This window comes from Dermacentor variabilis, chromosome 11 (genome assembly GCF_050947875.1).
Source record: "Dermacentor variabilis isolate Ectoservices chromosome 11, ASM5094787v1, whole genome shotgun sequence".
NCBI lineage: Eukaryota > Metazoa > Arthropoda > Arachnida > Ixodida > Ixodidae > Dermacentor > Dermacentor variabilis.
In genome coordinates, this window is record NC_134578.1 from 15,448,534 (window position 1) to 15,469,779 (window position 21,246).

Consider the following 21,246-nt stretch of genomic DNA (forward strand, 5'->3'; position numbering starts at 1 on the left):
ACACGACGCATATAGAAAACGTTTAACACTCGATTTAATGGCAGTGCACCGCAGGCTTTTCAACCTCAGGAAGATGTTAGGTCAACGGCCAGCATATTCGTTGCACAGACGACTGGGGCTCCAAAGATTTCTAGAATCGAGCGATATTCTTGGAAACTATTGAGTAGCGTATATGTGCGTGATTAGCTGGCTCTACGTGTCTGATTTGGCCCGACTTTCTCCCACTTCATTTCCTGGGTTCATGCGCCTTCGCGTGGCACCCATTACGTGTTTTATTATGTGCCCTGACTTTAGTGTAGCTATGTGACTGGACTTAGTTTTTACAATGTTTCTGAGTTGACTTGCAGTTCTCGTGCTTTTAAGTGATGTCTTTTTCTTACCTGCCGACTTTAATTGTGCATATTTATGTAAAAAAGGAGTAGCCGGTGCCAATTAAAGGCGGCAGCATCTTTTAAGCACCATATAATGTAAAAGAAAGAATATGTAAATTTTATTGAAATAAAGGCAGAGAAATCGACGTGAGCTAGTGCGATCCATCCTGATACTCTGCACGCATGTGAGAGAAGAAGGGGAATAAGATACGGGATTAATGATAAAAATGACAGATCAGAGGGATTCCAGGTGCACGACTTTGCAGAATTTCTAATGGCACGGGCCCACATCGATGTTATGGAAATGCTCCAGAGCACCCCTGAATGAACCTTATCGCATCTCTTGCCAAGTGATCACTGACGCAAGGGAATGACTCCAAAGACCTGCCGGACCATTGATATACGCATCAAAATGATTCACTGGTGGCTGGCATTCATTCGCGAACGTACGAAGACGGCATTATGATGTCCATGCTTCGCAAGCTGTTACAGAGGAGCTGAAATGAGAAGGGCTGCAGTACGGCAGGCACCTGTAGAGTGGATATGGCAGTCGGCGTTTGGCACTCAGAAAGAACCGCGCCCATAGAGATGAGCGGACTTTTTGGGCATGCTCTGAATTAATTCGCCTCTTTGTCGTTCGTTTCAGTCTCTTTCTGGCTGAGAGCGCTACATTTGTCAGCCTGTTTGTTCTCCTGGTTGTGCAAAGGTTCGGGGCAGAGTGGGGTGTGGCTTGCGTGGGTCTGGAGGGCAGCGAAGGTCATTGCACGCCCGAAGTGGCCGGTTGCGACGAGTGACTATACCTCGCGCCGTCTTTGTATGCACGTGGATTAAATTAGGTTTCGTTTAGAGTATTGGTGAGAAAAAAAACAGGAAAGAAGTGGGTAAGTGTGCAACATTATTAAGAGTATTTAATGAGAAATTCCAGACTGCGAATAAAGAAGTTAAACTTGATAAGCTCGAGCAGGCTATAGGTGACTGCTTCTCGCTGCCCCGTTTCAAAGGATATGCCAACAGAAATTATCACCGCCATCATCGAGCCCAGAGGTCCCGCAAAAATTACAGATGAAAATGTGGCACCTGGCGTCTGCGCTTTAGTCAGCATATGAATGATGGATTTGCTTAGGCTTCGTCCTTCTGGCTTGAAATGACCCTGTGGCTTTGCAAGCCACCGAGACAGTTCCGTACGCTGTGCAATAATTCCGCGTATTTTTTCCTTACGCTTAACACATAATTCCTACGAACTCGATGTGGATGTGGATTCCGCACAAATTCCGCGGAAATTTTATAGGAATCGTACGGGAAACGCGCAATTATTTGATGGCATATACGGTACGTTTTCAGTGGGTAAATCTATCATTTTCAACAAGATATTGCGTTGTAGACGCAACCATTATTCCCGTGCGCATACAGGCGCTTATCGCCTTCATGTGTTTGGAAACGTATTACTGCTTGGAAATTTAAAAAAAAAACATACACCGTGATAAGTAACGTACTTCACAAGAAAATACATCTGGTGGCACAAGTACAAAAATTAGACGAACTTAGAATTTCCATGCCTACTGAACAAATGCAGTGCCAGTTCCCTCGAGTGAGCTTAGGTCGAAAATCTATGCTTACTAGGGGAGTTGACGTCGGGGCCAGCCTGAGGTTTTGTAATCTCACAGGGTGGTCCCTACGTCAACTCTACTTGTAATCTCTACTTGTAATCTACTTGTGCTTCTTATCTACATGTAATCTACTTGTTCAGCGTCTGGTAGACCGCAGAGGGTTGTACGCTGTAGTGCAGTCGTTTATAAGCTGCTGTAAAACGAAGTAAAAGAAGAAGAAGAAGAAAGAGAAAAAAAAGCCAGCACTCGGATTGCGACCTTGTTTTCGCAGAACGACGACGTCATCATAAACTGACGCTAACAAGTATCTGATTTTGCGCTTGGGAAGGCCGGAGGTTAAAGCGATTTGACATCTGTTGGATTTTGCAGCGTCGTCTGCTCTGCAGTAATGCGGGACAGACGGGACTCAAACAATGAACGTCGCTCATTTTGTGCCTTTTCTTGTATTTGCATTGCGCAAGCCGCGTGTCGCGTAGTTTGTAGCAGCGAATTCGTACGAACTCTCCCATATGTGAATTTATTTTGGTCTGCGAGAGTGTTCAGTGAGAGTTATGAAAATAAAAAAAAAAATATGCCGACGTCGTCGTCTGCGCGTACCTGCATATGTCGTCTGCTACTGAGGATGACGCAATGGCTCTGCAGACAGAGACCGAAGAAATGTCGGCGTGTCTTTGGTTCTGTTTTGCGTATGGCTATTTCGACAGAATCGAGCGCAATTACTTTGACATAATCGTTCGGCGTCAGGCGAATGGCCCCTTTTACACAAGACGGCGATTTGTATCCATCAATTCGTTTGCAGCAGACTTGTTTGCTGGGGGGATTATGCATCAGTGAAATTTATGCACAATTATCTGGTCGGGTGTATACTGAAGGAGAAAAAAAGGATATTACGCAGCTACTGTTGCTACAACTCCAAACCTAAGATCGAAACGCACGTGCTGCTGAATTTCAGCGCTTTGATAGCGTCATCACGGCACTTGGTTCTCAGCATATGCTACGTGAACATGTGCGCTTAGTGCGCCAGACACAGCCCACCCTCGCTGATGATACAGTCCCCGCCACATCAGACTGCGTGTGTCGAAATGTAGGGCAAACAACAAAGGACAAAGAAGGAAACACACAGGACAGGCGCGGATCCGCGTCTGTCGTGTGTGTTTCCTTCTTTGTACTTTGTTGTTTGCGCGGTTACATGATGCATTCTAATATCGACCACCAACTAGCACGGCTCTCTCTGTTAAAAAGAAATGTAGGGGTAGCTCTTACATAAACTTACGCAGTTGGGCAATATCCACTTAAATATAGAGCTACATGTTCTATGTAAAGTGATCGGTGGTTGCGAAATGACTTTCGGTAGGCTGTGGAACAAATTCACGTTCGGTGGAAGTGGCTTTGTTACATCGCTTTATATAACAATAAAGAGAACCCCTGCGACTAATGTCTCAGGACCATGGGAAAGAAGAAACAATTCTTGCTGACCAATGCTTCATCGCAGTAGCGGAACGCAGACTTTGAGCGATAATCGCCACTACGATTTTCAATGAACGAAAGCTCACTAATTAACTCATTTAATGAAGCTTGTAGGGAATGCTGTAATAGCAGAATTGAAGTCATCCAGTGCTGAAAGCACAACCTTTTTTGTTAAAAACTCAGTGCCTAGTACCTGTTTCGAGAAATGGTACAGATTAGATAAGTGCAGTGAAGTGCCTTGTTGTTCCAATTGACACTTTTCTTCGCTATACTTTTTTTTAGCACTGCGGAAAAACGTTTACTGGAACAGAGTTCATATTTTGACTTGCTCTTTCTCGAAATCCGTGCTCTTCGGGCGCATGTTCTATAGCAAAACAGGTTATGCAAACGGTTAAAAAATAATTAAATTATGGGGTTTTATGTGCCGAAAACACCATCTGATTATAAATCACGCTGTTGTGGGTGACTCCGGATCATATTGGACAATCCGGGTTTTTTTAACGTGCACCCAAATCTAAGTACACGGGTGTTTTTGCATTTCGACTCTGTCGAAATGCGACCGCCGCTGCCGGTATTTGATCCCGCGACCTCGTGCTTAGCAGCCCAGCACCATAGCCACTAAGCAACCACGGCGGGTGATGCAAAAGGTCGTGCCCTATAATTCAATCCTGCTGTGACCCCATAAACTCATTGATAATTACGTTAATTCGCGAAATATTGGCTAATATTAACCGTGTATTGGCGATAATCGGGCAAGTTCTGATCCGAAGATAGAGTCATCGCAGGAATACGAGATACAGTCGCTCTGTGCTAACCACCTGCCAGTTTTTCTCTGAATATACATTGTCCTGGGGGTATTCTGTAACAGTCCACCTAGTGGACTGTCCATTGCGGCTGCTGCTGATTGGCTAGGGCCGTTCGTCTCCTCCTCTCTCGCAGAGCTGCACCCAATCAGCAGCGGCCAAAATGGACAGTCCACTAGGTGGACTCTTAAAGACTACCCCCCTGAAATCAATATGTGCGAAATTAGTTAATTAACCCAATAACCTTGACTAATTATGCACTTAAAAGGTTAAATAATAGTGTGATTTGCTCCATACAACATCCAATAATATACATTTGGTCGTGTCCTCTGTATATGTATATCGATCCTGTCGACTGCGCCAATTTTGCGACAGAATCTAAAAGCGACCAGTCCATCATGCCAGCAATTACTGTTTGTGTCCACGATACATCATCATCATCGTCATCATCATCATCAGCCTGGTTACGCCCACTGTAGGGCAAAGGCCTCTCCCATACTTCTCAAACAACACCAGTCATATACTAATTGTGGCCATGTCGTTCCTGCAAACTTCTTAATCTCGTCCGCCCACCGAACTTTCTGTCGCTCCCTGCTGCGATTCCCTTCCCTTAGAATCCAGTCCGTAAACCTTAATGAACATCGGTTATCTTCCCTCCTCATTACATGTCCTGCCCATACCCCCCCATTTCTTTTTCATGATTTCAACTAAGATGTCATTAACTCGCGTTTGTTTCCTCACCCAATCTGCTCTTCTCTTATCCCTTAACGTTACACCCATCATTCTTCTTTCCATAGCTCGTTTACATACATACATACATACATACATACATACATACATACATACATACATACATACATACATACATACATACATACATACATACATACATACATACATACATACATACATACATACATACATACATACCCAATCTGCTCTTCTCTTATCCCTTAACGTTACACCCATCATTCTTTCCATAGCTCGTTTACATACATACATACATACATACATACATACATACATACATACATACATACATACATACATACATACATACATACATACATACATACATACATACATACATACATACATACATACATATACATATTTGCTCGCGTCCTCCTACAGTGCTGAGGCATACTAGTAAACTTCGGCTAAAGTTAGCTGGGGCACACTGTATATGTATCGCGTCCTCCTACAGTGCTGAGGCATACTAGTAAACTTCGGCTAAAGTTAGCTGGGGCACACTGTATATGTATATCGATACTTTTTTAATTTTAATATTTGGAGTTTTACGTGCCAAAACCACTTTCTGATTATGAGGCACGCCGTAGTGGAGGACTCCGGAAATTTTGACCACCTGGGGTTCTTTAACGTGCACCTAAATGTAAGCACACGGGTGTTTTCGCATTTCGCCCCCATCGAAATGCGGCCGCCGTGGCCGGGATTCGATCCCGCGACCTCGTGCTCAGCAGCCTAACACCATATATATCGATCCTGTCGACTGCGCCAATTTTCCTACAGAATCTAAAAGCGACCAGTCCATCATGGCGGCAATTACTCTTTGTGTCCACGATATATATATATATATATATATATATATATATATATATATATATATATATATATATATATATATATAGTCTTGGCCAGACTTTGCGTGCTTTCTTTTCGTTGTTTATTCGTCTAGCGCTCGACATTTTCTTCAACTCTCGGACGTCGTTCGTTGGGACTGACATTTCGGCGGTAACAGCGCGCTAGCGCCTTTCAGGCGCCTTGACGTTGTCGTCGTTGCTAATGGCAACGCGACTTCGTTAGTACAGCCACTTTACTGTCATGCTCACCTTTAGCATTTTCCCTTTATTTTTTCGCCTCCGGCGGTTTGCCTCATGCACGTCTATGCGAGGGTCCGGCGGTGGCGACAATTATAAAGAAATGTCGCGTTGGCTGCCACGCCCCGTCCGCGTTGCAAAATACAGGCTCGACGCGCCCATGGCCTGGATGCAAGCAGGGTGCTTAGGTGGAGCGGTTTGAGCTCTGATTTCGTGGGCTTATCGTATATCGTGTATATATATATATATATATATATATATATATATATATATATATATATATATATATATATATATACATGGGATGTTAAGCAGTCAAGAGTACGCTGTACTACCCTGTAGTGGGGGAAAGGAGAAGGGGGTTGGGAAGAAGGGGAGAGGTAAGTGCACGGACAGCGCTATACAGAATCAAAGGCGCTACAGAGTTGAGACGTAATGCTCGTTTGTCTTGCATTTACCGCTAAATCGCCGCTGAATACTTTTTAGCAGCTTTATCTTTAAAGCGGTGAACGTCAGACGCTTTTGCGGCAACCAAGCGCTGGAAATCCATCCGGCGACGATCTGTTCACTTGGTTAGAGTCCTCACACCAGCCGCTAGCGCGCATTCGTGCATCCTTGACGCTCGTCCAGTTTGGACTTGCATATGGTGCTTATGCAAAGGCTCGTCGTAAAGCCATCCTCTCGAGCCCGGCTCATTAGCCTATACGTCGCCAGATAAAAGAGGGCTGCCGAGGTCGACTGTGATAACGATGCTGACGTTGTAACCCGTTTACGTTGATTTAGGTCGTAGTTTTCTTTTTAGCTTCTTTTTTCTCGCTTACACGAATACTGTAGGCTTTTGTACACCTTCACTTCGCTACTATAGTTTGTTTTGTAAGTGTGTTTCCCACCCGCCGTGGTGGGGTAGTGGCTACGGCTTTACGATGCTATGGGTACGAGATGGCGTAGTCAAATCCTGGCCGCGGCTACTTCATTCTAGTGGAGGTACCATGCATCGGGGGCACGTTATGGAACCCCACGCAGCCAAAAATAATCTCGGAGTCCCACACTAAAGCCAAACATACGTGCTATTTATTATTGCGAGTAAAGATGGACGTACGTACTGGAACTATGCAGAGTATTGCGAGCACCGGATGGGGCATGCGTAATGACCGAAGAGCGAGCAGTATACACTGTTGGCGCAAGATGTGCAGGGCACGCGAGTTTACCGACAAGTGTTAAGTTCTGCTTTGTTAAAGATTCTACTGGGTCTCTGTGCAAATCGCAAAGGCTACTGTACGATTAGAGGCTATGTGCCTAAGCTTCTCAGGAATTCAGCTTTCCTTTTGGTAAACTCCACCTCCCGTAAGCTTTTTCTGGGCGGCTTTGCATACATAAAAAAAAAAAACAACGTCATACATATCAACTACCGCACTGAAAGCTAGAAGGAAACTAAAGACAAACAACTGATCAAAAGTATGAATGCGGTATAGATTGGCTATCAGTAATAACCATCATACGTGTCTTTTAGGTGCCGAAAAAATGACAATGATGCGTGACGCCATCTTGCTAAAAACATAAATTAAGCGCCACACAAAAATGCGTTAACCTCAATTTTTGCCGCGCTCATGTTAGCTACTACCCTCCATCTGGTAAGGCTTCCGTGATTTTTCATGGCAAGTCTTCCGTAACTTGCGTTTTTCGTATGACAGCCAAGTTCATTGGTGATAACTAAAGATCATAAGTACATGTTATCACACCAAACGTGACACAAGCCACGCAGGAAGCGTGCTTCTAGGGGCTACTTTCCCATCCTCAATGCAGCGACGCGGGCATAACTTCGGGGCTGTATGACGTCAGGATTCCCAAAGTCTGATCTGGGCAAACGATGGTGGCATCTATAGTAAAGTAGGCCCTGAAGTTGGTGCCACTGGTCAACCAATGAGAAACAACAGCGCAACTGCAGGAGCGACGACATGGCTGAAGGCGGTTTTTGGGTTGTTTTCTTAGGCAGTGTGGGAACAGAAGGAAGGCTGCATAGCTGTTGGAGTTAGGCTTAGCGTCAGGCGGTCCGAGGATTAGTCTTTATCGGTCGCCAACAGGCAGCGCTGCGGGCTTTGCGAAATTTAGCCGTTCGGCCGGCTTGCCACTGTTCGGCTTGCTCGGTCCAGACGAAATCACAATGAAACACCAGTTGAAAGTATATACTGTACTAGTTCGAAGTTCATTGATTTCTGGCTGTAACCTCGGCGACTGTGTGCGTGTGTGTATTGGAGACGCTTTTCCTATAGTTGTAGGAAAAGAGGAGAAACGCAGTAATTTTGAGCCTAAATGTATAACTAATACGCAGAAATGGCAAATGATACTTGAAGAAAAGACTACATAGCCGAACCCACAGCCTCCACGTATCGCGTGCGATACTTCGAAATCCGCGCCTCAGGCCACTTTCTTGTTAATGTGTGTTTGATTACTAGACTTAGCCCCTGCAAGTGTTAGCTAGTGCCACTCACTGTTTTGTTTAAGGCCTTAGAGCCTTAGGTGTCTATGTTGGAGGTGACCTTGGTGAAACTGCGCCGTGAAGAAAAGATGTCACACAAAGAATTCACTAGAGTGTGCGCAGTGTTCTTAACCATTTTGGAATGGATTTCGTCGATGCCGGCCGAGGATGTTAATTTGAGGCATTCTATTAGTTTGGTGACACCGTGTGCCTCAAGTGTTGTGTCTGGCATGGTTTGGTGCAGGCATGTGCCCAGCCCTCCCCCACCGAAATTAAGCGGCATAACCCCCCTCCCCACCCATGCCACCACTCCTTATACATATTCCTAGAGCGCCGCCAAATCTGACTTGACAGCTATTCGGCCGTCAACACTGGGCTGCTGTTACAGTACTATTATGGCCGAGGCATGGAAGCGATCCCTGATTGGGTCAAATAATAATAATAATATTTGGTGTTTTACGTGCCAAAACCACTTTCTGATTATGAGGCACGCCGTAGTGGAGGACTCCGGAAATTTTGACCACCTGGGGTTCTTTAACGTGCACCTAAATCTAGGCACACGGGTGTTCTCGCATTTCGCCCCCATCGAAATGCGGCCGCCGTGGCCGGGATTCGATCCCGCGACCTCGTGCTCAGCAGCCCAACACCATAGCCACTGAGCAAACACGGCGGGTTCTGATTGCGTCAAAGGAAAGGACACTGAACTGAGGGCTTGAAGCATATTGATATTCTATACCCACTAAAAAATGCCGGAATGCTTTCACATTTCTATTTATTTCGATGGTTGTTGCGAAATCTCAAGGTGCTGCCGCTGGAAAGGCCCCAGTGATATCTCTTCAACGATTTACCTTTCAGAGCCATCCCCCCAAAATTTAAAAATTTCAATCACACCCTGCAATAACCGTTAAACCCATATGCAATGTGAATGTCACCCATTACCTCGTTTGGTTTTTCCCTAATTGCACAGCACTTTTTGTGCAAAATTGGCAACGGGAAACAAGAGTCGCAAGGGGTTGAGATACTAAGCAATCTACTAAGGGAGAGAGCCGAGGCAACAACCAAACAGAAAGGAAAAGGCAACAAAATGTTTGTGTTTGTGAAAATATTTATGGATCAAATTCTTTTTTTCTTAAAAAGGAACCAGAGAAAACGCCGACGGGGGGGGGGGGGGAAGAATGATTCCGTGTGTTTTGAATGACGCTCCTACAGTCCTACAGTTGTCAGTCGAGCCAACCGACGTAGGCACTTCTCTACTCCAGTTAAGTGGGTGTTTTTTCTACCCTTCCGCGGTGGTCGCACTGCGTCTAGAACAGCAGCGCTTGCGCTCTACGCGGTTGTACCGGACTGGCGGCCAGGCTTCGTTACGCCAACTCCCAAATAAGCTATATTAGTCGTTCTTGGCATTTAACTTGGCGCAGCAGTAAACGAGGGATCCAAAAGAACTGTGATAGTTCCACAAATATATATTTCTCTATAATTATTCGAGAGCTAATTAAAAAAAACGCTAGTAGAAATCTTTATTTTACACTATCGCTTGTGTACTTGTTCTTGGCGGTGCCCTTCTTTCCGGCGCGAGTCCATTTGAAGTGGCTATATAAACACGATTCTGTCTGTCCCCTCGCAGGACCGGTGCCGACTACGCATACATCATGGAAGCATTCGGGCCATTCGTTGCCTTTCTCCGACTCTGGGTGGAGTGCTTGATCGTGCGGCCATGCTCGCAGGCCATCGTGGCGCTCACTTTCTCCTTCTATGTGCTGCGGCCCATATTCCCCGACTGCGACCCCCCGGACCCGGCGGTCAGGGCCCTCGCCTTCGTCTGCATCGGTGAGTTCACGTCTCTCTTAAAATGGCGCCCTTCGGGCTTGTGTTGGTTGCCACATTCTTCGGACTACTACGTGCGTGAGGCAGACATGTAAACAGACGACACGTTAAAGAGCAGACGACGCGCACCTGCGTCGTATAGTCTTCGAACTACTATGTGCGTGAAGCAGACATGTGGAATAGACGACACGCTATAAAGCAGACGACGCCCTGTTCTCACTCGCTTGGTGTAATTTGGATTCACGTCTATACCGAGGTGTGCAACTTGAAATAGCACGCTGCTAGGCAAATTGGCTCATAACCATCAAAATGGTAAGAGCGCGTAAACAGGTGAAGTGAAAAAAAGGTACATGCAAGAAAGTCAAAAGTAGATGGAGCGTGCGCTTTAATCGCGCTTCGCTGATCATCTAATTTGCGCCAGCAAGGAGCGTATATATTATATATATATATTTACTCGCTCTTGTGAAAGGCCTCCAAGTATGCTGCAGCACGGTACCGTTGCGCCACCTACAGCATTCATTGGGGAGTTAAGGCTGCCTTCGAGATGTCACTGCACACTTCGGCGTTTTCCCGCCTTTCTTTTTGTCGTTTTTTTGCAGGATTAGACATATGACACACAAGGGGCTTCAAAAAAGTTCGCAGAAACCTGTGCAAACACTTTATCTTCTATCTCAAGTGAAGCTTTCCTTGACTATACATCTCGGAGGCACATGTGACGCACAAAAGTATTCAGACAAAGAAGCTTCACGCACCAGTGCAAGCGCTGTGCTCTAAAAGAAATACTCCCCTTCTTGGGGGCCTTGTTCCTACAAATATAATCGTTTTCAAAATGGCGTAGGCTTCTTTTACTTGACGATCAGCGTTCGCTAGTTTTCCTGTAAGCAACGCTTTGCCACGCCGCTCGTTACCTGAACATATACCGGGAGTGCAACGGCAGAGCAAGGAAAATTGCGTAAGATGGTTATTATTGCTCTGGGACGAGATAATCCTTAACGGCCGCATTTTTTTCTTCCATATAGAGTGCAACTCGCTTTCGAAAGTGAAAGAACTTGCTGTAGCACGTTCGGCAGCGTTCGGAAGCTCCTCGGCCTAGGCGGTGAACCTGTCGGTACCTGACATCAGACACCGTGCCAGAAGCTACTTAGATAACGGAGCACGCGATACGGCCTGCGTCTCGCTGCCTACCTAACCCCATGCCGTGTGGCTTTCCCCTCGACCTCCACACTATCGTAGCACGCTCTTGCTCGTGGGCTTGAACAGCACCGCCGCCCGCTCCCTCGTCGGGAAGGTCGAGGCTTTCATCTCGCAAACCTTTCAGTCTGGACACGTCCCACGCACTGTGTACACAGTTGCAGTGCCCACTGCTTGCTTGCGGGAGCTCTCCTGAGTGTCCTTCTACTCGAAGCGATAAACATCACGCCTTTCCCCCCGCTTGTCTCTCGTTTTAGCGAACGCCTCGGTGTAACGGTTTTCGTTGTTATCGTACGCTAACCTCAGCCGGCAAGGTCGGCCACATAGAGTTCGCCTTATATATAGCAAGTCTGTGTTTACCACGGGCACGTTCTCGGAAGGGCTGCTTCCAGCGTTCGCGCCGAACGAGATAGCGGTACTCGAAATGCTTTCAGGCAGTTTTACCGTTTTGTGGGTGCTCTTCGTCTCGCGAAGATCTCCGGACATAGTGGTGTGGCTTAAACAGAACAATAGATACGCTAGTCTACGCCACGAAGTTGTTGATTGCTTGATTGATTGGTCGATCGACTGATTGATTTGTCGATTGACTGAATTGGTCAATCGTGAATCGTTCCAAAGCGATGAAACAATTGCCGCGGTAACAGGTTGCCTATGACATTGCGCTGCTAATACTTATAGGTCGCGGGTGCGATCCAGGCTGCCGCGTCAGCATTCCGATGGCTTGCGGAATGGAAAAAAGGAAAGAAAAAACGAAAGAAAGAGAACGCTCGAGTGCTTAGATTTAAATGCGCATTGAGGAAACACAGGAGGTCAAAATTAATACAGGATTCCTCACCACGGCTGGCCTCACAATCATATCGGAGTTTTGGCACGAGTAAAATAACCTAGGATTTAATTTTTACTTAAAGCGACGAAACGGCTACGGGGGGGAGAGGAGGTAGGCGCCGTTTCGGGGATGACGCTGTGGTGTAGTTTTGACAGATCGACTAATTACTCAAACGGTGCAGCTTGCAGGCAGAAGCGCGAATTTCGCTCGTTCGTGTGCGCATTTCAATTCCTTCTCGCACTTTTTCTTGCGTTCTCTTGTACACGATAACTCTCCCTAACTTGTTACAGTCTCGTCATCTCTATAAAACACCACAAATCGAACCGACAACTTTGTCGTGTAGAGCAACTTGATAAGCAGAGGGCATTCAATTCTTCGTGCAACTCATGTTCGATTCCTGGGCGTCACCATCGACAACAAGCTACTATGGCGTGGTGCGGTCGAAAGTGTTGTGGCTGCATCGGTGCAATGAATCAACGCACTTCGTCGATTGGCAGGTGTACGTTGGGGCTTAAACTGCTTAAACTGCTTAAACTGAACGCTGCACTGATAACAAGCCGCATTCTCTATCAGCTCCCTCTGATATCACCGTCATCGAGTCAATTCGAGCGCTTGGAGGCAGTGCACAGAAAGGGACTTCGCTTGGCGATGGGAGTTCCAACGGCGGCTTCAAACAAGAAAGTCACTAATGAGGCAGAGTCTCTTCCACTCCGCCTCTTGGCATCTCAGGCCTTGCTGACGCAGCTATTAAGGCTGGGCGAGTCACGCGCAGGCACGGCGCTTCTCCGGCGGCTAAGATCAAGAACTCGCTCACATTTCCATGCGGCGCTGAACACCTTCCGATTTTTAGGATTGGAATGGCCTAAACGAAGTCGCCTTGGCCCGCCATGGTCTTTTCCGGACGTTACCTGCAGCCTCAATGTACCCCACCTACCGACGAAACGCACCATTTCAACTGCCGAAGCCAAGTTTATTGTGTTGGACCACTTGAGCACTTTGTTTCAAAGCCATCTACAAGTGTACACAGACGGTTCAGTGTGTGCACAAACAGATAGCTGTGCAGCGGCATTCTGCATACCATCCCTTGATGTGTCATGGTCTGGCCGGCTGGATCGCGTAGTTTCCTCTACAACAGTAGAAAGCGCCGCAATCACCGCGGCTTTGCGGAAACTACGTGCCTTTTCTGCACGAGATGTCGTGGTGCTGACGGATTCCAAGTCAGCATTACAAAGATTACATCGGGGCCTACCTCTAGAGAAATTTACAAGGCAGTCTCTGGCACTGATTGACGACTTCACGAGCAAAGGATTTAACATAAGGTTTCAGTGGATTCCATCACACGTAGGAATTGATGGAAACGAGGAAGCTGACGCCCTTGCACGCCTAGCGCTGACATGTGTCCAAAAAGTGAAAGCTCCAAAAGCTTTTCAAAACCCTAAGGATGCAATCCGCCTTCACTTTAGACAGATGCACAAGAATCCACACGAATCCTGTGTGACTCATGGATTTACACGCGAACAAGCGACGCTTTTATACCGCATCAGGACCGACTCCGCATACACCCCAGCTTGGTTATTCAAGACTGCGCTTCGCGCTTCCCCACTCTGTGTTTTCTGTGGTGACATTGGTGACATCGAACATTTCATTTGGCTATGCCCACAGTTTGACACAGAAAGAAAAGCGTTGGTCGACAACCTGCAAAAAAGCGGTCTCACGCACAGGACCTTTGAAGACGTTGTTTTCCCCGGAGGGCCCGCGGTATTCAGGAAGAGAGCGCAACGCCTGCTGATAGCCTTCCTGCGAGACACGGGGCTCATCGACACCTGGTGACACATCCCTGATCTCAACTTGAAGGAGGATCAGGCGGAACAATTGCCGGCTATGTATGCCAGGCTAACCCCGCCTGCTTCAACATCACCACCACCACCACCACCACCAACTTGATAAGCACTGAGCCATGGTGGTATAACCCAGCTAGAAAGAAAGAAAGAAAGAAAGAAAAAAAAAGAAAGAAAGGATCCCTAACTTGTTACAGTCTCGTCATCTCCAAAACACCACAAATCGAACCGACAACTTTGTCGTGTAGAGCAACTCGATAAGGATAAGCACTAAGCCATTGTGATATGCAACCCAGATAGAAAGAAAGAATGAAAGAAAGAAACAAAGAAAGAAAGAAAGAAAGAAAGAAAGAAAGAAACTCAGCAGCCGCTTCCCTAGTGTCCAAGGCATAAGCACCGTATGCAGGCAAAGACAACAAAAACGCGGCCGCATTCAGTTTCCGCGCCCCCACGCGCGCTGTGCGAGGCGACTCCGAGGCTCGCGGACAATTGAGGGGTGCTTAGTCTAATTGCCGTTCCTTCTACTCTACCCCTCCCCCCTCGCCTCGTATACCTGCCCTGAGGGGAGTCCACTTCAACCGTTCGTGTCGGCCCACAGCCTCGAGCTATGCGTGCACACACACTCTCTAAGAACATACGTGAACCGTAGGCGTGGCGGAGAATGCGAGGGTCATTGCGGTCTGCGGTGCTCAGTTTCAAGCACACTGATACACCCTATGCGATACTGCGCACCGTATTTGCTCAAACATTTGCATCCCACCTCTTTTCTTCCTGTCTTTCGTCTTTTTAACTATACAAGCCAGACGAAGCTCCTTATGCCACTCTTATTTATGTTTTCTGTGATGGACGTCATTAGCAAAGGGGTGTTTAACTGGGCTAGTCGGTTCGTTCTTCGAGGATTGTAGCAGCAGGACTTAGGAACACGGACACAGAAGGAACGACTGGACGAGGACGCAGCAGCTGCGTCCTCATCTAGTCGTTCCTCTTGTATCCGTGTCCCGTGAGTTCCGCTGCTACAATCCTCGAACAACGTCATTATACCTGGCCTTACTTCTGGGTGACGTCACCAAATTCTGCTCTTGTGCACAGATATATTTGTTTTGTGCAGGAAGTTTAGTAAGGAACGCTAGAAGGTGAATGATTGCATCCGCCTTACAACACTTCTGTGGTATTCTTCCATGTTATAAGAAGACTGGGCGGACGGGAGCTACAGCGAAGAAAATACGGTACAAACACTTTAGTCCCACGCAGACACAAACGTTAGATAATTGCCGTTCCCGTACATTTCAACGGCCTGGTTGGATGTAATCGACGCCACAGTAAACATAATACAGGGACAAGTGCGGCGATTGCGCTTTCCCATATGAGAGCCATATGGGTGCGGTACAGCGGGAGCTACGAGGCGTGTCGGACATTCGGGAAGTGTAGTTCGGCATTGTGCTCACTTGGGCAGGTTCACTGGTACACGGCTTGTTTTGAAGAAACAGCACGAAGGCGCAACACTCGTATAGCGAACACAACACACGGGATACGGCACACACCGTTTCGTTGCGTCTGTTTTTCTTTTTGCGCTCTGCACTGTAAAATAGGTTACACCCTTAAAAGTAAATAGAGGTGTAAATCTGTCTAAACTCCCACAAGTGAGTAAGGGTGTAAATCTGTCTAAACTCCTACAAGTGAATAAGGGTATAAATCTGTCTAAACTCCTAAAAGCGAATAAGTGTGCAAACCGGCCTATAACTCTTAAAAGGGAGTAATGGTGTAAACCCGTCTACACTCACACCCCTACACCATTTTTCTGGATGAAAGGGTGCGGGTTATACTGATTTACAGCCTCATTCAATTTAAGGGTGTACATTATTAAGGCCAGAGGGAATAGAAAGATAAGATAGAAAGAGGGAGGGGGGGGAGGAAAGCCGCGGTGAGCTCGCGCATGCTTGGTATACTTAAAGAAACATTTAAAAGCTACCGACTGTGGGGAGCAGATTTCGGACGTTGGCTGTAAATTTGTTTGACAAAATAATTATTAAAGGTCACAAATCTAAAAAATAAAGCTGAAGCACGAAGATTGCAACTTTGTAACTGGGAAATCAAAATAAATAAAATTAAACGATATCGCAGTTATGTAAACAGCACCTATTCCAACTGCCAAACGGAACAAAATGAACATATTGTACATTGCTCTGGAGTATGCCACTAATGTGCGAGTAGACGAAGAGAAGGGAGACAGAGAGACTCGATTTTTGTTAAATCCCTGCCATATAAAACCCGCAGGCAATGAGCCGAGGAAAGCACGTGGGGTAATTAGCTGTCAATATGTTTGAAATGCGAAGGTTGTGGGTTCGGTCCCCGCCTGCGACAAGGTACCTTTTCGTCCACTTTCATTTCCCCTTCATTACTTTTTTTTTACATTTCAGTTACAACCACAGCTAGTTACCCCCACGCTTTCCTTGGCTTCATTGTCTGCTGGCTTCGTATGGCCGGGATTACTACGAGAGTATAGGACTACTGTGCATCTCTTTCTTCCCTACTTTATAGTTTTACATCGTTTTCTTATTTCCCATCTCCGGGAAACTTTTAAGACTTCGTCCACCTAGCGGGCATCCGCAGAACTCACTCAGTAGGCGTACTACAGCCTACCCGACGGGATCCGCAAGCTTTTCCAGCACTGCGCGCAATTACTGAGGCGGAGTATAATAGAATGCGACTTTTTTTTTTCTTTAATGTTGCTGGAGAGGCGGAATCCGATACGGCGTTAAGGTATGCATCGCCTTGATTCACCGCGCGTGTTTGCATTTGAGATCTCGCCGCGCAGATATCGGCTCTCGCCACTCACGACGTGACGATAATGACCGGAGGCGAGATTTCCGAGTGCGCGCTGATGGGCTTTCCTGTAGTGGATAATTGACGCCGGCAAAGCGTGCATGGCGTTCGTCGCGCGGTGTTGCTATCGTGTCAGCCGAGGCGGCAACGCGTGAAGGATTGCGGCCGTTGCCGGTGCGCCTTGTCGCGATCTGCGGTATTTTGCGACCTGGAAAACAACGTCCATGCCGTGGTTTTCCTAACCCGACACGCTCGCCTGCACGTCGCAACGAATGTGTGTACTGTCGCGCCGCCACTACGTTGCCCGTCGATTCGAGCGCACCTCGGACGCTACGGGTGTGCTCGTCATTTAGGGAGTTTTAGAAACACTGCACCCAAGCCTCTTTCCTTATAACCCAATGCCCCATGCACGGCCGGCTTGCGTTCTTGCTGCTCTCATTTCTTTCCCTTTCCCTTGTACACCTGGTGGTACGCGCCCCGTAAGACAGCTTCCAAGCGTTCTTTTTGAGAAACCAGTATGTTTTTCATATTTAGTTTCGTACTAGGTTTAAGTGGATGGCAATGTTTACCCCTCGTGAAACCACAATTTATTTATTTGGTTAGTTAATTACTCTCAGGGTCGTTTAGGCTTCACAGAGAGGAGTGGGAATGAAAATATATATATTCACAACGTACACATTACAAAAGAATGAACGGTAATTGCGAACTTGGAATCATCTCGGTCCATAATGGAGAAGATGGTGGTGGGAAGGTGGTTCCAGTCACGGCTAGTCCTTGGGGTAAACGAGTCAGAGTACTTGTTAGTCCGGCACGATGGAATGTCCCCTTTCATGTGGTGACAGCGACATGCTCAGATATATAGTTATATATAAGAGCAGTAAAAAGACCACGCTTTAGGTTCTCGTTAAAACAAAAAAATAAAGCTTGTGAAGAAAGACGTGCACGATTAACGAGACGACGAGTGGAAAGATTACGGAGGCTTGATGTTTTTTTTCACACTTGCAAACACTGGACATGCGAGAATAGTCGGTGAATAGAAGTGAACGAACCGATTCTGAATGGCTTCGACAGTTTTAGCGAGCGATTGCATACGCGTATCCCAAACGAATTAAGCGTACTCTGCAGCTTGGACCATAAAGCAAGTTTTAACGGCGCCGGAACTCGAGAAACATTTCGGCGAAGCTTACCGTACGGTTAGCATTGCTGCAGACACACTCGATGTGCCTACGCGCCCAGCTCGTGGGCTTTTGCAGAAGTGATTTGCTACGATACAATCGTAATGGACGCCAACTTCGAGAATTATGAAAATAGTAAGACAGAAGAAAAAAAAATCACGAGCCATTCCACTCTGTGAAGAAGGATGACCAGCGGAGCTGTGTAGCACACGACAAAGAGGGGACGCAGAATTTTGGTTGGTGGTCATCGCGACGAAAGCTTATGCACACACACTTTCATACGTCCGCGTTCATTCGTGTTATGCATTCGTTATGTGCATTCGCGTTTCCATTTCGCGATATATTGAGGCAAGGAGTTTTGAAACCGAAATCACCGCACCGACGGGCAGTGCCATGGGCCAGTGCCGCCAGCGCCTACACAGAGGGAGGGGCAGTATGCGAACGCTGACATGATGAGCGGCAACGCAGCCAGCTGTAGAAGACGGCGACAAACACGCGAGCAGCTGGCACGAGCCATTGCTGACGATAGTGTTTGCTCGCGCAGGTTTGTTTACGGACACGAAAAGTGCACGGAACCCTTATATAGCCATAAACAGCTTCGCTGTAAAATAGTCCAGACTAAGGCTACGTTCACACCTGGGAAACGGCAAGCGGGCGGAAAAGCCAAAGCGGCCGGAAAATCTTTTCCGCGCGTGTACAAGACGTTCACACTTGTTTCGCCACTGCAGCGGAAACCGCTGCCGCTTTCGACCACATCCATAGAGTTTGCGTACGTTTGTCCGCGTGGTGGCGCTGTTCATCGCACTATTTCAAGACATACGTTCATTAATTGACCCATCAGTTCCTAAAAGCTATCATTTCGCGCAACTGCGCGTGTCGTTTCTAACTTTCGTCTACCATATAAGATAAACAAGACATAGTTTCGATAGCTTTAGCTAGTTGCTTTTCCTAAAAATAGAAAATGAACGTCGGAAAATGTTAAATTTTACGACCGGATGTTTACATGTTAGTGCAGCTTCCGGTGAAGCGGAACCGTTTTCCTCTTTGCCGTGGCGAAAAAATCGGTCCGAGACCGATTATTTCGCCGCGTGGTATTTCGCCCGTTTTCCCGCCTATAGGCGGGCGGATTTTGTCAAGTGTTTTTCCGCTTCCGCCTGCTCCGAGACCAAGTGTGAACGTAGCCTAAAGATTAACGTCAGGCGCCCAGGTAAGTGCGCCCTCCAAACAAAGCTTTCTCGGAAGAGCGAACAAGACCAAGCCTTTCAGGAGTGGGACCTTCACATATCCCAAAGCAAACGAAACATCATGCTGTTTTATACAAAATTTACTGGACGGAATTCTGGCGCCTATGTCCTGGGGAGCTGCATTCATGGTGTTCCAGCCAGCACACAGGAATGATGGTTAATAGGTGGACTTGGCTAAATTTCGTACTTGTGGCTTCAAACGGCTTCGTGACCTTACAAATTGAATCTTTTTGCAACAAGAGATTGCCTTCCCGATGACCACTCATCTTCGCGGAGACTTATGTCCTTCACGGGTTTACACAACAAATAATTGCTTGGAAATTTAGAAACATAAAGTATAATAAATAACGCAGCAATAATTCCTAAAGCCTTGCGAGCACGAAGACTAGACAAATTCATGTACTACAGCCTTCATTTACACGGCCTTTCCATCGAGCGGCCGTCCTAATGGTATAGCCGAATGATCGCAGCGCCAGAGTTTACCCTAATAACTTTATATTAGGGAACGCTGCGGTCGCAAGTATGCGCGCGATGTCATGGCCACCAGTTTACGGACGCCATTTATATACTCTGTGTGCCGGCATTCAACGCCGTCTCCATGGCAACGCGTGACCTTGCGGGTTTTCATCGCCCACCCGTTTTCTTTCGCAGCTGTTTGCCGACAAGTCTGTAAGCACCGGCATCTCGCTCGGAGCTCGCACCCGTATACGAGAAGTTCAATTATGTCCCCGATGGAATCGCCATTATCCTCCCGTCGCACCGCCTTTGACCTTAACCACCTCGCTTCCTACTCTTCGAGCGGCCGTGCAATAAACGCGTCTAATGAGATTCCCGGAAGCTTTGTCGGAACTCTCCCCGATTACTTCGAATTTCGTTGGCCGCTCTTTCGTCGCCCCCTTTAACCATCGTTTGTTTGATCTTGTTTGGTTTTTTGTTTTTCAATCAAGTTTTACCGCCACCAAACTCCTATTCTATTCAACCACGCCAATAGCGCCGAAATACTCCGAGAAACCGCGTCGAGAAACATCATCACTACACACGTAACACTCGGTGCCTAACGAGTGATCCTAATGTTCTACATTAATAAAGGGAAAATCAGACATCCACCCGTTCGTATGTGGTGGTGTATATTGAGTATGTTCTACATACTCAATGTTACTGGAACGGCGAAACACTCTGGCCGTAAAACTGAGTCGGTTTAAATGGTATACCAATGGCTTATGTGTAAGCATAAAAGTATATGTTTCTATAGTGACTGATAGAAATAGTACAGTTTGTAATTTAGACCTAGAATTTCTTTAAAAAGAAAGCGTTGCCAAAAAGTATGAAACGAATTTCTGAAATGCTTCCTTGTAGTTTTCGTGGGTCCCACGTCGAGAACGTGTTACAAATTTTACAAGCTAGACATCTTATACATCATGTAAACTAGACGAAACTGTCCTTGCTTTATACACTTTCGTACTTATGGCCTCAGGTTATACAGGTGGCTTCCGGAAACGAAGGCACAGGCTACTGAGCGGAATAAATGTTTATACCAATTTGGTGCGATATGCACCAAAGCAAAATAAGCGTACGCTACCGTTTCTCTGCCACCCATTCAGTGTTTTATTTTCTGTTTAACCTCCCTGGCTTCCCTCTAGCTCTTCGCTTTCTTCTACGCTTTCTCTCATTTTTAGTTTTAATGTCAGGGCAGATGACAAACGTCGTCTGCTGCAGCGCAGCAGACGCTTCTCCCCGCTAGCTTGCTCTGCTTCGGTGCAGCT

The 21,246-nt window shown here is 46.8% G+C and overlaps 1 protein-coding gene across 1 annotated transcript in view; it reads left to right on the top strand.

Moving 5' to 3' along the window:
• Positions 1 to 21,246, top strand: part of LOC142563107 (large neutral amino acids transporter small subunit 2) — a 144,413-nt gene that overhangs the window by 10,709 nt on the left and 112,458 nt on the right. Inside the window, exon 2 of the mRNA XM_075673633.1 lies at positions 10,187 to 10,389. Coding sequence (XP_075529748.1) covers positions 10,187 to 10,389 — 203 coding nt within the window. The remainder of the gene's footprint in view (positions 1 to 10,186; positions 10,390 to 21,246) is intronic.